Source organism: Crotalus tigris, unplaced genomic scaffold, assembly GCF_016545835.1.
Source record: "Crotalus tigris isolate CLP2741 ecotype Arizona unplaced genomic scaffold, ASM1654583v1 scf7180000018867.1602434, whole genome shotgun sequence".
Classification (NCBI taxonomy): domain Eukaryota; kingdom Metazoa; phylum Chordata; class Lepidosauria; order Squamata; family Viperidae; genus Crotalus; species Crotalus tigris.
In genome coordinates, this window is record NW_024097246.1 from 212,275 (window position 1) to 229,864 (window position 17,590).

The following is a 17,590-nucleotide window of genomic DNA, read 5'->3' on the forward strand; positions in this document are numbered from 1 at the left end:
AGATCTTGCAAAGTTGGAATTGATTGATTGAACTTTTTAGTCCCACCCAGTCTGCTGTTACCATGGCAGCCACGCCCACCCAATGGGCCACATGCACCCAGCACTCGACGATTCATAAGTGGGTTTTGGGGTGCAGTTTGGGCACTCGGTCTCTAAAAGGTTCGCCATCACTGGTATAGGTTCTCCTGCTTCAACAGGGGGTTGGACTAGAAGACCCCAAGATCTTGTCCAACTCTGTTATTCTGCATACTCAACAGGCCCAATCTTGCTTAACTTCTGAACTGCCAAAGCAACATTGCCTGTTCTTCTGAGCAACCAGTATGAAATGTTGAATAACCTAAAAGTCAGGATTCATATTAGTTTGCTCCATCTGCTTTGCAGAATTATCCAGCGGGGCGTCTCATAACTACAGAAGTAACCCAATATTCCTGTAGCAGTCATAGTATCATGCAATGGTTTATAATTGTTTTCCCCTCCTTTGGATAGGGAACAAGTACAACAAGAAACTTCCTATTTTTAAAAACATGTATTTTTTTTATTTCATACTTGCTCATATTTAAATTCGAATTGTTTTTGTCCCTCCACAAAACAAACATTCCCCCTCCGGTGGCCAAACAGAAATATATTATGTTAAAATACGCTTGGAGGAGCCCAAATCCAAGAATCCCTGCCAGGGAAGCACTGTGTCCCTTCTCCACCTTTTAGAAGTTTACTACTTCAAAGCTTTGGCAACCAGCTCATAAGCTAATTCAATTTCTTCGTCATCTGGGCAGGTGCTGGCAAACTCCTCACGAGCGTAGGCATTCTTGAGATAGCGATGGATGCCGCAGAATTCCTCAGGAATGGTAAAGTTACGGTATTTCTTGCAAACCACCTGTTGGGAAGGTGTACAACCACAAATTATTTGCAGTTTCAACCCACTGATCAATTGGTACATTCTGCAAGGAAGGAACCCTGGTGACTCAGTGGTTGGAAGGCTGTATTGCTCAGCCTTCCCTCCTTCTGAGGTCAGTAAAATGAGGACCCAGATTGTTGGGGGCAATGTGCTGATTTTGCAAACCACCCAGAGAGTGCTGTAAAGTGCTATGGGGTAATGTATAAGTCTAAGACAGGGGTCTTCAAACTTGGCCCTTTTATGACTTGTGGACTTCAACTCCCAGAATTCCTCAGCCAGGCATGCTGGCTGAGGAATTCTGGGAGTTGAAGTCCACAAGTCATAAAAGGGCCAGGTTTGAAGACCCCTGGTCTAAGAGCTAGAGCTATTGCTATTTGGCAAGATGGGCAGCAAACAAATCTAATTAATAAATAAAGCTGGCAACTGCGTAGCATTAGGCTCTAAGAGTCTTAGCTTTTTATGACGAATGGTTTGTAGCCCACTGCTATAATATGCTAATAAGTGTAGTCCTTGACTTATGACCACAATTGAGCCTCAAATTTCTGTTGCTAAGCAGGACACTTGTAAAGTTTTGCCTCATTTTATGGCCTTTCTTGCTACAGTTGTTAAGTGAATCACTACAGTTGTTAAGTTAGTAATATGGTTGTGACGTGCATTTGGGTCCCCTATTATCTTTGCTTGTCGGAAGGTCGCAAAAGGTGATCACATGACCCCTGGGGACACTGCAACCGTCATAAATATGAGCCCGTTGCCAACCATCTCAATTTTAATCAATGTGACTATGGGGATTCTGCAACAGTCCTAAATGTGAAAAATGGCCATAACTCACTTTTTTCAATGCCATTGGAACTTTTAATTGTCACTAAATGAATGGTTGCAAGTTGAGGACTATCTGTAATGAAATCTTAGCTAAGAAAGGCCTGAAAAGATTTTGGGGAAATCACAATACAAGTAGTCCTCAACTTTCAACCGTTCATTGAGTGACCCTCGAAATTACAACAGCACTGAAAAAAAATGACTTATGACCATTTTTCGCACTTATGACCGTTGCGTTCCCATGGACACGTGATTTACATTTGGATGCTTGACAACTGACTCATATTTATGATGGTTGCAGTGCCCCAGAGTCATGTGATCCCCTTTTGCGACTTTCTGACAAGCAAAGTCAGTGGGGAAACCAGATTCACTTAACAACCAGGCTACTAATTTAAGAACTGCAGTGATTAACAACTTTACCAGAAAAGTCGTAAAATGGGGCAAAACTCACTTAACAAATTTTTCATTCAGCAACATAAATTTTGGGGCTCAATTACGGTTGTAAGTTTGAGGACTACTTGTAGTATGCTATGGATCTGAATCAGATCTGAGGTAAGCAAGAATGCTTTGAATCTGATGTGGTAACCCTGTCTCTGTCAACTGTTTCTCAATTTTTCCTGGCCTCACACAGATGCTGCCTGAGCTCAAGAAAAAAAATGTGTTGGAGTTAAGGAGACAGCAACATGTTGTTCCCTTCTGTTGTTGTTGCCTCCTCAACTCAATTGTGCATATTTCCCTGACCTCACACAAGCCCAGGAAAAGGGCCAAGTAACAGCTGATAGATGAAGAAAGGAGGAACACACCAAATACGAAGTGCCCTCAGCATTTCAGATCTGAATATGGGCCTCAAATGCTCTGGTGGAGGCCTTTGTGCCTTCCTGTATAAAACCAGGAGTTATGAAAATAAGACCAAAAATGTCATTCTTCCCGCATTTTTTCCTCAACTGCATGCTTCTGGAAGGCTTACAAATAGGATGTGAAGGAAAACACCCTCTTAGCTCCCGTTCCCCATAATAATTTAGAGGCAACTCTGTCTCTGAAGAGTTTTTCACCTTGACAATATGGAGCTTGGGCAGCAGATTGCAGTCTGCCAACGTAAGTTCATCTCCGTCAAGAAATTTGCGGTTGGACTGGCCTTCGTCTTCTGCGCTGTTCTCATCCACCTCTTCAGGTTGCGGTGTCATCAAATAAACGTCCAGCACTTTCAGCGCTTTCAGCAAACCTTTCTCAAGATCTAGGAATTAATAATAATAATAATAAAGTTGGAAGGGACCTTGGAGGTCATCTAGTCCAACCCCCTGCTCAGGCAGGAAACTCTAAACCATTTCAGACAAATGGCTGTCCAGTCTCTTCTTAAAAACTTCCAGTGTTGGAGCATTCACCACTTCTGGAGGCAGGTTGTTCCACTGGCTAATTGTTCTAACTGTCAGGAAATTTCTCCTTAGTTCTAGGTTGCTTCTCTCCTTGATTAGTTTCCACCCGTTGCTTCTTGTCCTGCCTTCAGGCGCTTTGGAGAATAGCTTGACTCCCTCTTCTTTGTGGCAGCCCCTGAGATATTGGAACACTGCTCTCATGTCCCCCCTCATCCTTCTCTTCATTAAACTAGACATACCCAATTCCAGCAGCCGTTCCTTATATGTTTTAGCCTCCAGCCCCCTAATCATCTTTGTTGCTCTTCTCTGTACTCTTTCTAGAGTCTCAACATCTTTGTTACATCATGGTGACCAAAACTGGATGCAGTATTCCAAGTGTGGCCTTACCAAGGCCTTGTAAAGCGGTATTAACACTTCACATGATCTTGATTCTATCCCTCTGTTAATTGAATTGAATTGAAGAATGGGGTAGGAAGGAAAAGGAATAAGAGGTACCAATGAAAAATCTAAAGGAGAAGTCAACACAGCTGGAAGGATTCAGTTGGTCACTGAATTGGGAAAAAGCTTGGGAGGTTTAGAACAAGAGGAACAAGGTAGAAAGGAAGCCAATAGTAACTGTAATGGAATGATCTTGGGAGATATAGGAGGCGGAGCCGCAGCCTAGATAATAGCCTGACAAACAAAATTTGCATTCAGAGGAGGAGGGGTGTCAAAAGGCAACTCAGAAAGGACCCTCCCTAGTTTTGGGGGAAATAAGTGAGGGAAGAAAATGAGCTGCATAGTGGCCTAGTGGTGAAGACACTCGCCTCTGACCTGGAAGGTTGAGAGTTCAACTTTAGGTAGTGGCAGATGTTTCTCTCTCAGGGCACAGAGAAAAAAAATACCTGCTGTGAACACCTCGTAGGCATCAGGAAGGGCATTCGGCCAGTAAATGCTCAGCTCCATCTAGTCGTCCCGACTCTACTCCGAATTAAGGGACTACAAGGTTGTGAAAAAAGGGAGGGAGGGGAGGGGTACTCCCAAATTCTGTTAATATAACCTTACAATAAAGATGGAGCTAGTAATCCGGGATCTACTTCTGGTCTGGATTACTTTGCAAGCTTGACAGTATCCAAGAAGAAAGCAAATAGGGCCAGTGAGATTCAAGATATGGAACTAGAAAAGAAGAAGAACATTAGTAAGACGACAGAAACAGAATCGATTCTGTCTCTAGGATTTTGGGGGTAAACTCAAAAAGAGGCATAGCAGCTGGTGGGGAATGAGGGACAACAGCTAAATGGTAGGCAACAATGATTTTGTTTCATTTTTAAAATTGTTTTTAATGGAGGCTGCCCAGTTAGCCTCTGAACTGTATACAACTAAAAAACAAACAAACAAATAATGTCAAAGAAAAAGATTTAGCTAAAAAAAAATTAAAGGGAGCAGGTAATGAAGTAATTAACAGGCAATTTCACAGTGAAAGCAAGCAGGAAGAATGTTACATTACAGACCAATGAGAATGGAGTGGCAAGTTAGAAATGTTGAGGGTACATTGAGTTTGGGTGGCTTATAAATCCATATAAATAAAAATAAATAAACATCCAGTGAGAAGCTCCACTTGGAAGCTATTTATTGTACCAAATATTGCAGAATTGAGTGCTGTTTTCTTAAGATTCTGCTGGCCAGCCATGACCATTTTCAAGTCGGTCTATTCCGTTCTGCTCTCTGTTCGCTCCTTTTCTCCTCCCCCTTTTTAATAGGCATTTCCTTATTGGCTCCTGAGGCTTTCCTTCCCCCAATGAGAGCGTTTCTTTAACCTTATACAGCCACGCAGACCTTTTTGCAAATGTTAGGTTTCCCACAAACATACTTACTTTCTCCTGTTGGTTATCCATATATTGTACAAGTGACACTTTGTGGGAAATGAGCCGAAGAATTTTGGATTGGAGGAGAGAAGCCAAAAGAGAAAGAAGAAAGTGAAAAGGCAAGGTTGAGGAACACAACCCAACCAAGAAGCAAGAAAAAGGAAATGAATTCCCAAGAGTTATTAAGCAATCGTACAGGAACAGCAATCAGGACTTTTGGTCCAAGATACTCACTGGCGTTGAGAGATGGGTTTGAGTTCTTGATATAGGCAGAGAATTTGGCAAAAATATCAAGGCCAGCTGTATTAGATTCAGGGTTATTAGCAGCCAGCTTTGGGTACCTAAGAAAGAAGCAAAAACAAAACAATCCATAGAGTTTGATACTATCATATGAAATTCTTTCTATATCCCAAAATATTGCCAATCAGCTCTATGGCTTTGTTTAGTTCGTACTTAGGAGGGCACAGAACCTCTTCCAGGAATTCTTCAATCTTGTTAGTGTCCGTATGGACCTCGGTCCCGTACATCAGGAATGGGAGCTGGCCTCCAGGGCAGAGCTTCTGCACGGCCTCGGTTCTCCTACAAAAAAGAGGGAAATGTTAAGTAAGAAATGAAAAACAGCTAATTTACATGGATAAACCCCCCAAGTGGCCTCAAAGGCTCTCAGAGAGAAGACTAACGACCAGATGACTGCAAAGAAAGACAATCCTTCCATCTCCACCCCTCCATCCTATCCAAACCTATCCTTCCATCCCCTCCCCCCACCATCAGAACTGATGAAGCTTCTTGGATGAGCAGCAAACATCTTCTTTCTCAAGGAAAAAAATACAGTCCAGTTGCCTTTTTGAAAAAGCACCTTTGAGGCAGCTAATTTACAGATAGTCCTCGACTTACAACTACAATTGAACCCAAAATTTCCATTGCTAAGCAAGGCAGCAGTTAAGTGAGGTTTTTCTCCATTTTATGATCTTTTTGCCAAGTTGTTAAGCGAATCACTGCAGTCGTTAAGCGAATCACTGCAGTCATCAAGCCAATATGGCTTTTCCCATTGACTTTGCTTGTCGGAAGCCATCTGGAAAGGTTACAATTGGTGATCACCAGGAACAGGGCAATCGTTATAGATACATGCCAATTGTCAAGTGCCCAAATTTCCATTACGTGACCATGGAGATGCTGCAATGGTTGTAAGTGTCAATACTGGTCATAAGTCACCTTTTTTTTTGTAACTTCGAATAGTCACTAAACGAATGGTTGCAAGTTGAGGATCACCTGTAACATAAATTGGATATGCTCATGAGTCTAAACCCCATCCAACTTCTTTCCATGTGTTTGGGATTTAGCTGGGGATGTTTGAGAGTTGAGGTCCAAAGTGGAATGGAGAAGGAAGCTGACCACTAGTGTCAAGGGAATAGGACAGGATTAGGGTTGTCTCACCTACCTTTTGGTGTCCACTGTGGTGACATTGAAGGTCACTCCCTTGAGCCAGAGAACCATAAAGAGTCGTTGGGAGAAGGGGCAATTCCCAATTTTGGCTCCATCACTGCCAGCCTGCAAAAAAACAACAACAAAAAACAATCTGAACAGCGAGGCTTAGATACGAGCATCAAACCGCAACTCATAGTTCAGCAGAAATCATTCTGGCCTATAGCTCACATTGGCCTGGAATTGGTAGCAAGAGGAATAACAAAGAGTTTCATTTCTCTGGCTACAAGAATGGCAGTCCCGCAGTTCCTCTAAGGCAGGGGTATCAAATTCAATTTCATTGAGGGCCACTTCAGCATTGCGGTTGCCCTTGGGGGGGGGGGAGTGGGTGTGGCCAGAATGGGTGCGGCCTACTGGGTGGGCATGAATGGAGTGAGTGTGGTCTACTGGGTGGGCATGGCCAGTTCTACATCGTTCACATCAAGGGTGCCTGTGGGGGCCTGGGCAGGAGTGGGACAGATCTGAGGGTCTCTGGCAGAAGGGGGTGGGACCGGGGCAAGCACCAAGGCACGGTCCATTTCTTCATTCCTCAAAAGGGTGACACCTCCCCAGCATGCACCCAGGGGGTGGGGCCGACACAGCAGGGGCTGGTTCCTCGCTGTTTCTAGACGGCCTTGTGGAGATAAGACTGAATGTGTTTCAGCATAAATGGCCACCACAAAATGGCTCCCGGCTGGCCTGGGTCAGAGCCAAGGCAGCCGGGGCCATTCCCTCATTGTTTCCAGGATGGCTTCGCGGGCCACATGAAACCACTTCGTGGCCCCCAGGCCTTGTGTTTGACATGTCTGCTCTAAGGACAGGATGGCAGGGAAAAAGCCAGCAATCCCTGTGAACACCACTAGATGCTGCCATTTCACAGAAATATGGTGACAATCTTCACAGAATTGCTTTATATCAGGAACAGCCAAATAGCTTCCCTTTCTTTCTTTTCCCTCCTTCCCTTCCTTCCTTTCCTTCTCTTTTTTTCTTCCTTCCCCTTCCTTCTTTTCTTCCTTCCTTCCCTCCCTCTCTCACACATAGCCATTCTTACATTCTTTTTTTTTTTTACTTTTATCCAACACTCCATCCTTGCTTCTTCCAAAATAACTGGTATCTCCATTAATTCCACCACCACCTTTTTCCTTCTGAAAAAAATATCTTGGCTTCTGGTCACTGGCTTTCTCATTAAACCCACACTGCTTCTCCTTTTTTAAAAAAATATTTTATTAGATTTCATAAGGGTGGGGAAGGGATAAGGTCGGTAAGGGTGTTGGATGGGGTTGGGGGGTGAGGTTGGGCTAAGGGTAGGGAAAGATACAATAGTGGGGTTACCCCCAACAGTAACTCATCGCTTTAGCAAGCAGGCTGTCATCCGGGTACAAATGTTAAATAACAGTAATTAAAATAATACTAAAAAGTTATAGCCCAAAAAAATTATCGTTATCATAAAAAGTAAAAGTTAATCTATAAATGTCGTTTATCCTACTAGCTAAACAGTTACTATAATACTGAATAATAAAATTTAAAGATAGACAGGTTCTTCAACAACAAGGTATTGATTTAACATGGTGGTCCTATCTGCAAATTCAAACAAGATATGAAAAAGATGTAAAATTAACAGGATTTTATAAAGAACAGACATTACTCGATAAAACACTCTTGAGAACAGACGATAACTTGATCAAGAAGCTCTACAAATTCCTGCTAAGTTGGAAGATGGAAGAAGAACAAGTAAAAGAGACAATGATAGTGTGGGCAAATTTTTTTGGATATTCTATAGATTTGAAAGACTGGCAAAAGCTTTGGGACAGAAATATTACACTTACTAAAGCAGCTCCAAACTGCTTCTCCTAAGATCCCTTTTCCTTCTCATCAGGGAGTGAGTACTGTATATTCCGGCGTATAGGGCAACCCGGCGTATAAGACAACCCCGAGTTCGACGCCGGGTCACAAGATGATCGACACCGAGTCGCATGCCTAAAAAGTCATCTTATACGCCGGAAACTACCAGTATTTCCGGCGTATAAGACGATCGATGCGAAGTCGCATGCCTAGAAAGTCGTGTTATACGCCGGAAACTATGTTATTTCCGGCGTATAAGACGATCAATGCCGAGTCGCATGCGTAGAAAGTCGTCTTATACGCCGGAAACTACTTTATTTCCGGCGTATAAGACGACTCGGCGTATAAGACGACCCCCGAGTTCAGCGCATTTCAACGCTCTCAAAAGTCGTCTTATACGCTGGAATACACGGTAATCTATACTCATGCAGGCCTAACTTATAAAGGCATATGGGAAAGACTTGGCAAAGAGAGTCTGGCAAGGGATAGATGAGAGGTTGCCTAGCCCATAAGTGGATTGTGGATGTGGCAAAAGGATGAGAAGAGACGTATAAGGGAATAAGTATATTTTCAGATTTGCAAGATTCTGTCAATGTAGTTCTACAATAAAGTGGAATTAGCTCATCTGGTTGCAGTTCCTATCTGGTTTACCAAGCAAGGCTGACATAACTTCTCCCTTTTTTTCCTCCAGCTCTTTGAGCTTTCCAAGCACAAGTGCAGAAAAATAGCAGCAGGAGTTTCTCATCTTTCAGAGGCAGGAAATTCATCAAAATTAAAGTTTAAGCCCAATATTAATGTTGTTTCTGATTTAAGACTTTTCAAAATTCCTCCACTTGATTCCTAGAGGAATAAAAGTAGCATCTGCTTTGGCTCAAAGACATACCATGGCACTCACTATCTAGTCCCAAAGGTGCTTTTTCAAAAGGCAACTAGACTTTCTTTGTTTTTCCTTGAAGACCGTTTCGCTTCTCATTCAAGAAGCTTTTTCAGTTCTGAAATGAAGAAATTTCTTGGATGAGAAGCAAAACGTCTTCAAAGAAAAACCAAGTCCAGTTGCCTTTTGAAAAAGCACCTTTGGGACAACCATGGCCTGGTTGATTCAGAATCTCCATAGACTATTTTGCGTTATTGCCATTTATCCCCACATACCATTTTGGACCCCACATACCGATTGGCCCATAATAAAGGCTGAGCGCAAAAGAATTGAGGCCTCTGAACTATGGTGCTGGAGAAGACTCCTGCGAGTCCCCTGGACTGCAAGGCGATCAAACCAGTCAGTCCTAGAGAGATCAACCCTGACTGCTCTTTAGAAGGCCAGATCCTGAAGTTGAAACTCAAGTACTTTGGCCACCAAATGAGAAGGAAGGACTCACTGGAGAAGAGCCGAATGCTGGGAAAGATTGAGGGCAAGAGAAGAAGGGGACGACAGAGAATGAGGTGGCTGGATGGAGTCACTGAAGAAGTACGCGTGAGCTTAAATGGACTCCAGAAGATGGTAGAGGACAAGAAGGCCTGGAGGAATGTTGTCCATGGGGTCGCGATGGGTCGGACACGACTTCACAACTAACAACAACAACCATTTTAATGTATCCTCCGTCCATACAGAAAAGTTAGTCAGCCATTTTGAAATCTTGCCTCAAACCCACCTATTGTGTGAAGTCTTTCTGAACACCTTTGATCAACTGGAAATCAAATTGGGGCTGCAACTGGAGAGACAATAGGGAGTCTCTCCATTTCCAAATATTATATAAATTCCTTGGACAAAACAAGTTTTCTTGTTCTCTGCATATACTATAAAGCACTACATGAGAGCCAGTTTGGTCTAGTGGTTAAGGCACCAGGCTAGAAACCAGGAGACTGTGAGTTCTAGTCCTGCTTTAGTCATGAAAGCCATCTGGGTGTCTCTCTCTTCGTCCAACTCACCTCACAGGGCTTCTGTTTGTGGAAAACATAGAAGGAGGAAAATGTGTTGGTCTTAGCAACTGTTGAAAGTTAGAGGAGACAACTCTCCCCCCAAAAAAGCTACTTATGACCTGATTTTTAAAATAAAATGGAGAGGGGGGGAGGAAGGGAGGGAGTGGGGGGGAGGGAGGATTGGATTTTGAACACTTGGCAACCAGTGCATCTTTACGACCACAATCACAACTAGCTCATCTTTAGCATCCCATAGTCACATGCCCACAATTTTCAATATTTGTTGCCAGTTTCTGTCACCAGTTTCTGTTAAAAAAAATACCCATTGAGTAAAATGGATTCATTTAACAACCTCCATATTCACTTCACAATTGCTGCAAAAAATGCCCAAACATCAGGTCCAGTCAAGTGACCTGCTTAATGATTGCAATGACTTGTGACTGTAATGCCAGACTCCATTACGGTCACAAGTCAAGGAGTACCTGTATTAAGGTGGTTGTCCAACTTAAGAGAGCAAAAAAGGATGCCTTAAAACTAAACCAAAGCATAATGCAATTCGTATGTGCAATTCTATTCTTTGATCATACAGAAGACAGAGAACTATAGCCCCAGGCAATGTACAGTACCACAAACATATCACAGACAAGAACAGGTTCTACTCACACTTCTCCAGGAGGGCCAACACCAGGTCAATAGAGAGAGAAGGATGCTCGTATTTAGGAAAGGAAAATAGGTATAGCAAGGGGAGCAGAAGACTAAATGTACCAGTTTCATCTCATCCGTGAATTATCCTTCTAAAAGTGTAGACTCCAAAAGCCTTTTTGGAGCCTAAAATATTCTAGCAGGTTTGAGATGCAGCTACTTTGTGTATCAGCCAACCCTCAAGATGCAAGGGGAAACTAAGATAATTCCTCCTGTAAGTTATAGAAGGCGGTATTTTCCATGAGTCTCAATTACTTGCAGTTTTTAACAATGTTATTCAGCCTTTAAAAAGAAAACTGTACCAAACAATAGTTTCCGCTACAACTATTGCATTTCCTGTTAAAGGAATGACTGGGATTTTTTTTTCCTGGTGACCGTGAAAAATTGCGTTTCTGCAATCACAAAGGTTACAAACACCACCCCATAAAAATGCTGAGCTCTCATAATAATGCAACTTCAGCATTAATCACCAGGTGATATGCTTTTCATGGTAGCAGAGTCCCTTCCAGTAAAACACAGTGTAATCAACACTAAAGTTTCACTTTTCTGATAAGATGGCCTTATGAACACCAAGCCTGCTAGCAGAAACTTTAACTACAGACCTACCAGTGTTTTAGTTTCTTTTACTAGGAGCTTACAATTTTTTTTTCTAACCGCAGCATTTGAAAAGCCAGGGGTTTTATTTTGAAAACCCAGAGGGACCAGAACAAAAACTTATTATTGTTGTTCATTGTACAGTCAAGCCAGCTGTTCAGACTGGATTTGACTTTTTTATCCACCTATCGAGTTCCTCTTAAGGACCGGGGATAGGCAGATGTCGATGTTTTACAGTGTTAGAGGTATCATCACAGGATGTAAGCTGTTCCTAGCAAAGCTGCCTTTTGCAATTGACTGATGGTGAATTTGTCAATGCCGATGGTGTTTAAGTGGTGCTCCGGTTGTTTTGGGATTGCACTTAAGGCGCCTATGACTATTGGTATTATCTTTGCTTTCTTTTGCCACAGTCACTCTATTTCTATTTGCAGGTTTTGCATTTTGTTATCTTCTCTTGTTTCTCTTCTATTCTGTAGTCTCCGGGTACTGCCAGATCCACTATCCAGACTTTTGTTGTCTTTCTAATCGACAATTGTTAAGTCCGGCATGTTATGTGGCAGGTGCCTGTCTGTTTGAATTCTAAAGTGCCAGAGCACTTTACATTCTTCATTTTCTATGATCGTTCTGATTGGACTCGGTATTTTTGACGATCAAATCTAGGCTAACTAAATAATATATGCACTGTTCCAAATACTGCAGCTTTTTGTAATTGACAAATTGAGATTCCTTCCATTCTGACTGTATCCAAGAGCTTTTCCAAATCTTTGGCACAGCACCAAATGCAGCAGTTCTTATTGATTCCACCACTATTTGCTTTTTCCACATTTGCTCAGTTTCTACTTGATGGTATTAGTGAATTATTTGAAATTTTATTTTTTTAATGTGACAATCAAAAGAAGTGTGCATGTAAGAGAAACGGGCTTGTGGACCCCTCTTCCTAACTATGTTGAAGGCCATTTTATGATTCCCCTGCTGTTGTGTGTTTTTATTTATTGTACAGGTAGACCTCAACTTACGACTACAACCGAGCCTAAAATTTAGGTTGTTAAATGAGAAATTTAACCATTTCTATTACATTTATCAGAAGTGAGTTAAGTGAGTTTTGCCCCATTTTATGACTTTTCTTGCCACATTTGTTAAGTGAATTACTGCAGTTGTTAAAATAGTAACATGGTTGTTAAGTGATTCTGGTTTCTTCCTTGACTTTGCTTATCAGAAGGTTGTAAAAGGTGATCACATGATTCTGGGACACTTCAACCGTCTGTCATAAATATGAGTCAGTTGTCAAGCATCTGAATGTAAATCACGTGACCACGGGATGCTGCAAAGGTCATAAGTGTGAAAAATGGTCATAAGTCATTTATTTCCATGCTGTTGTAACTTTAAATGGCTACTAGGTGAACTGCTGTAAATTGAGGACTATCTGTATATGTTTTGCAATCGTTGAACAATGATAAATATTTTTACTTATTTTAAAGTTGTGCACTGCCCAAAGTCACGGGTGTGAGATGGGTATAAATTGAATCAATCGATATAAATTTATTGAATCAATAAAACAATTGATATTTAACTCACATTATAAATGACAATTTGGGAATTACTTTTGAGGGGATTCAGGGAGAAGGGGGGTTCAGGGAAACGAACCCATTTTTTAAGGCACTCAGGACTTGCAGTCTGTCTCTTTCTGCTGCTCTGTGCTGAGTAGAATAAATAAATCCTTCTAGGATTCAGTTGCGCACTTTATGCTAATGTGCATTGAATGTGCTACTTAAGGCTTGATTTATAGCCAGGCTGGCAACGACTGATAACTCAGACCAACAACAGGAGCAAAGAAGAAGGCGTTTCTTCCAGATCCTCCTGACTGCTTGATCCACAAGACAGCCCTCATGGGAACAGTCGGAGGATGCCAGACCATGGGGAACTCTCTTAGCAACAGTTGCCATGGTCTGGAGGCACTCGGCCAGCAATCACAGAGATAGGCAAATGACACTCCCAAAGGTCTACAGCCATCAGCCTGCTGCTATGGGAACAGCCTGGTTCCTCTCAAATCCACTGGCTAATCTGGAGCCCACAGAGAACGTTTGCACCCAGACAGCATTTGCATCTGGAGAGCATTTCCATCCAAGGGCTTGCAGGGTTGCCAAGACGACATCCAAACAGAACGAAACAAGGAGCAAATCAGGAGGCAAAATGGCCGCCTTACAGCTGCCACCCATGCAATTTGGATGAATGGGCCATCTTGCCTGTCCAAAGAATAGGGAGTTGGCCTTTTTTTAACAAATGGCAGAATGATGGTGGAGGAAGAGAGCTCCTGGAAGCGTGCCAAAAGAAATGGAGGAGTCATGGTTATTTTAGTCCTTCCCATGCTGAAATTGTGGGGAGAAAGAAAGTAAATGCAAACATGAACATCTCTTGAGATGCTACTGGCTGGATTAAGATGCTGCAGGAACAGATGGCTTATTTGTAACTGTAAGCAGCTGTCCATTCCTAGCATCTGCAGCTCAGCAGTTCAAATGAATCTGGGAAATTAAAACACTCAGAATGTCCCTTTTAAAATATGGAAGAATGGCTCCAGGGAGGATGGGTGTTAAGGGATGAAGCACATATTTTTAACACCTTTAAGCCCATTTCACTCCTTAAAGGCCCCACCCTCTCCAAAATGGAAAAAAAAAAAGCCCACAATCAAAATTTCAGGTCCTGCCCACTTTAAGGGGTTTTGGGAACTATAAAGAGACCCAGTCTGGTCTAGTGGTTAAGGCAACAGGTGACTGAGTTCTAGTCCTGCCTAAGGCATAAAAGCCAGCTAGATGATCTTGGGCCACTCCCTCTCTCTGCCCAACCCACTTCACAGGGTTGTTGTTGTGGGGAAAATAGGAAGAGGAATGAGTATTATATATGTTCACTGCCTTGAGTTTTTTCTAAAGTAATACATGTGGTATAAATTGAATAAATTTATAAAAGGAAGGAAGGAAGGAAGGAAGGAAGGAAGGAAGAAAGAAAGAAAGAAAGAAAGAAAGAAAGAAAGAAAGAAAGAAAGAAAGAAGCAGAATGCTTACAGAATGCCCCTCCCTGAAGAATTATGTGTCAGAATGACTGGTCACAGATCAGGATGATTATTTTTTAAATTGGGATTTCTTAGAAGAAGGAATTTACCAGTAGAGGAGGGAAACCTTCCCCCAGTTCCCTCCTCTACAACCTTTTTCTGCCAAAAACCACTGCCAGTAGCTTTAAATGGACATTCTTCTCCCTTATGGTTCACCAATTATAATTCGTCATCTGTCATTGTCAGGAACTACTAGTTTTTAATTTAAAACTGATTCTTCCAGTGGCCCACGAAGGGGGGGGGGGAAACCCAACCCCAAACTGCAAATCTTTACATGGAGAAAATATTCTTTTCCTGGAACTTGATCAAGCGCGAATGAGCCATAAAAATAAGATTTCAATCAACTCCTGGGGTAAAGGGCTGCATGAATACTTCAAGAAAGGCAGGGGAGATGTTCGAACTAAAACTGAATTACTGTATTCATGCCTGTCTCGTCTCATCAGGAGGAAGACCGGGGGTGGGGGGGGGTGGGGGGGGGTCCCTGCTGATCTCATCCTGAGACTTGAGAAGGATTGCCAAAAAGGAAAATTTTTATTCAGCAGTAGACAGGAAATTCCACTTTAAGCCGTCAGAAGCTCCTTATGTGCCCAACCCTCAGCTTATCTTTATTCAATTCATTTCACTCCATTTTCAGAAGCAACATAACTCCATCAGCCTGCAGCCATTCCACTGACCAGGCTGAATCAGGGGTGCAAATTAGCCCCCTCCCCCCCCCCAAAAATGACAAATCATGGGTTACAAATAAGCAGCTCCTGGAACAGAAAATGGACAGAGCCAAGACAAAAAATGTTGTAATTTAATACAAGTAACAGTATCACTCCCCATTGTATTTAACAATTTCCTCATTCTATGATATTTATTTGATTAGAGTATATGGATGTCCATCTCACTTGCATGTGACTCTGTTATACCAACAATCAAAACCTTCCACTCTTTAAACCAGTTAAAAACAGTTAAAAGGCTCAATCCTGCCTCTAATTTAGCAGGTTCCTCCCAACTTCACCCAAAACTCCTAGCCTTTAATTCAGCTTATCATCAAAACACATTCCCTGACCAGCCTTTTGTTTTGCTAAAGAAAAGATGGAAAATGAAGGATACCATCCAAACTGGTGTACCAGAATCATCTAACACTCCGCAGGTAATCTTTTACTTAACAACGTTCGTTTAGCAACCATTCAAAGTTACAACAGCACTGAAAAAAAGTAACTTACAAGCAATCCTCGAACTTGCAACTACTTCAGCATCCCCACAGGCATGTGGTCAAAATACAGGCGCTTGATTCAAAAGATTTTTAAGAGAAAGATAAAGTTTACTCCGCAATTATTTTTGTTGGGTATTATTGTAGATTTTGATGTTAAAGAAATCAATTTGATGTTGAATCTTATAACAGCTGCAAGATTATTAGTGGGGCAATACTGGAAGAAAAACTCTCTGCCTACTATGGAAGAATGGATACTTAAGGTGTCTAATTTAGCAGAAATGGCGAAAATCTCCGCCTATTTAAAGGACCATTCACAAGAAAAATATATTATGATTTGGAGAAGATGGATTGATTACATTCAAAAGAAATATGAAACTGAAAAGTATTATCTTGCATATGAGTAGATTTTAGATAATTATTAATAGTTTTAATTATATTATTTTAGTTTATAATTTGTTAATACTTGTTTTGAAAAGGAGTTAAAGTGTGTTATGGTTTTGATTGATAGTATAGTTGGTTAATGTTAGTTAGATTATGTTTGTTTATTTGTTACCCTGTAATCAGCTCTGGGAAGTGGGGGGGGGAAAGGGGTGGGAGGGGTTTATATTGTATTAAATTTGTAAAACTTTTAATAAAAAAAAATACAGGCGCTTGGCAACTAGCATGTATTTACAATGGCTGCAGCATCCTGGGGCCATGGTGGTTACCGTTTCCTAACTGGCTTCCGATAAGCAAAGTCAATGGGGGAAGCTGCATTTGCTTAACAACCCTGTGATCACTTAACCACTGCAGGGATTCATTTAACAATGATAAAAAAAAAATAAGGTCATAAAGTTGGATGAGACTCACTGTTCAACCCTTTTACTTAACAATGGAAATTCTGGTCCCATTTGTGGGTTGTAAGTTGGGGACTACCTGTCCATTGGTGTTTTTCAAACCTGGCTACTTAAAAACGTGTGGATTTCAACTCCCAAAGCTGGAGAATATGGGGAGTTGAAATCCATAAATTTTAAAGTTGCCATCTTTGAAAAACCAGTGCTCTACCTACGGACTTCAGTAGTACTCCACAGACTAAAAAGCAAAGTCCAGTCAGATGTTGGAACTCTTAGACATCCAAGTTGTTTCTGGAACCTGGTAGATATTTTCTTTATCTCAATCCCTCTGCCTTACACCGGAGAGGAACAATGTTTATTCTTTCACAAATACCTTCCTTGGGTATGTCTAGTCTAGTTAAATGAAAAGAAGGACTAGGAGTGACATGATAGCAGTGTTCAAATATCTAAGGGGCTGCCACAAGGAAAGGGGGCTGTCAAGCTGTTCTCCAAAGGGCAGGAGAAGAAGCAATGGATGGAAACTGAACAAAAAAGAGAAGCAGCCTAGAATTAAGGGGGAATTTCCTGACAGTTAGAACAATTAATTAGTGGAACACCTTGCCTCTGGAAGTTGGATGCTCCAACACTAGAGGTTTTGAAGTAGAGATTGGACAACCATTTGTCTGAAATGGTATAGGACAGTGGTTCTCAACCTTTTTAATGCCGCGACCCCCCAACCGGTCGTAAGTCGAGGACTACTCAACCGGTTGTAAGTCGAGGACTACTCCACTGGTGCAGCACCGTTTGCAGAATGGGACTTTTGGCGGGCTCAGCAGGGCAGAGACAGCCTGGACAATTCCTATTGACTTTTGAAAGCCAATAGAATTAGACTCTATTCAAGAGAGTCTATTCTATTGGCTTTCAAAAGCCAGTAGAATAAAAGGGAGTAACACAGCTAAGGAAAAGGGGGGGGGGGAATGGCGGACTGCGTTGTTTGGAGACCCCCGTGAAATGGTCGTTCGACCCCAAATGG

The 17,590-nt window shown here is 41.9% G+C and overlaps 1 protein-coding gene across 1 annotated transcript in view; it reads right to left on the minus strand.

Moving 5' to 3' along the window:
* Positions 1–529: 529 nt before the first annotated feature.
* Positions 530–17,590, minus strand: part of CLIC1 (chloride intracellular channel 1) — a 46,408-nt gene continuing 29,347 nt past the window's right edge. The window contains exons 2-6 of the mRNA XM_039357129.1: positions 6,367–6,476; positions 5,382–5,507; positions 5,163–5,269; positions 2,764–2,945; positions 530–874 (exon numbers count right to left, since the gene is read on the minus strand). Of these exons, the coding sequence (XP_039213063.1) occupies positions 713–874; positions 2,764–2,945; positions 5,163–5,269; positions 5,382–5,507; positions 6,367–6,476 (687 nt within the window). The 3' untranslated portion in view covers positions 530–712. The remainder of the gene's footprint in view (positions 875–2,763; positions 2,946–5,162; positions 5,270–5,381; positions 5,508–6,366; positions 6,477–17,590) is intronic.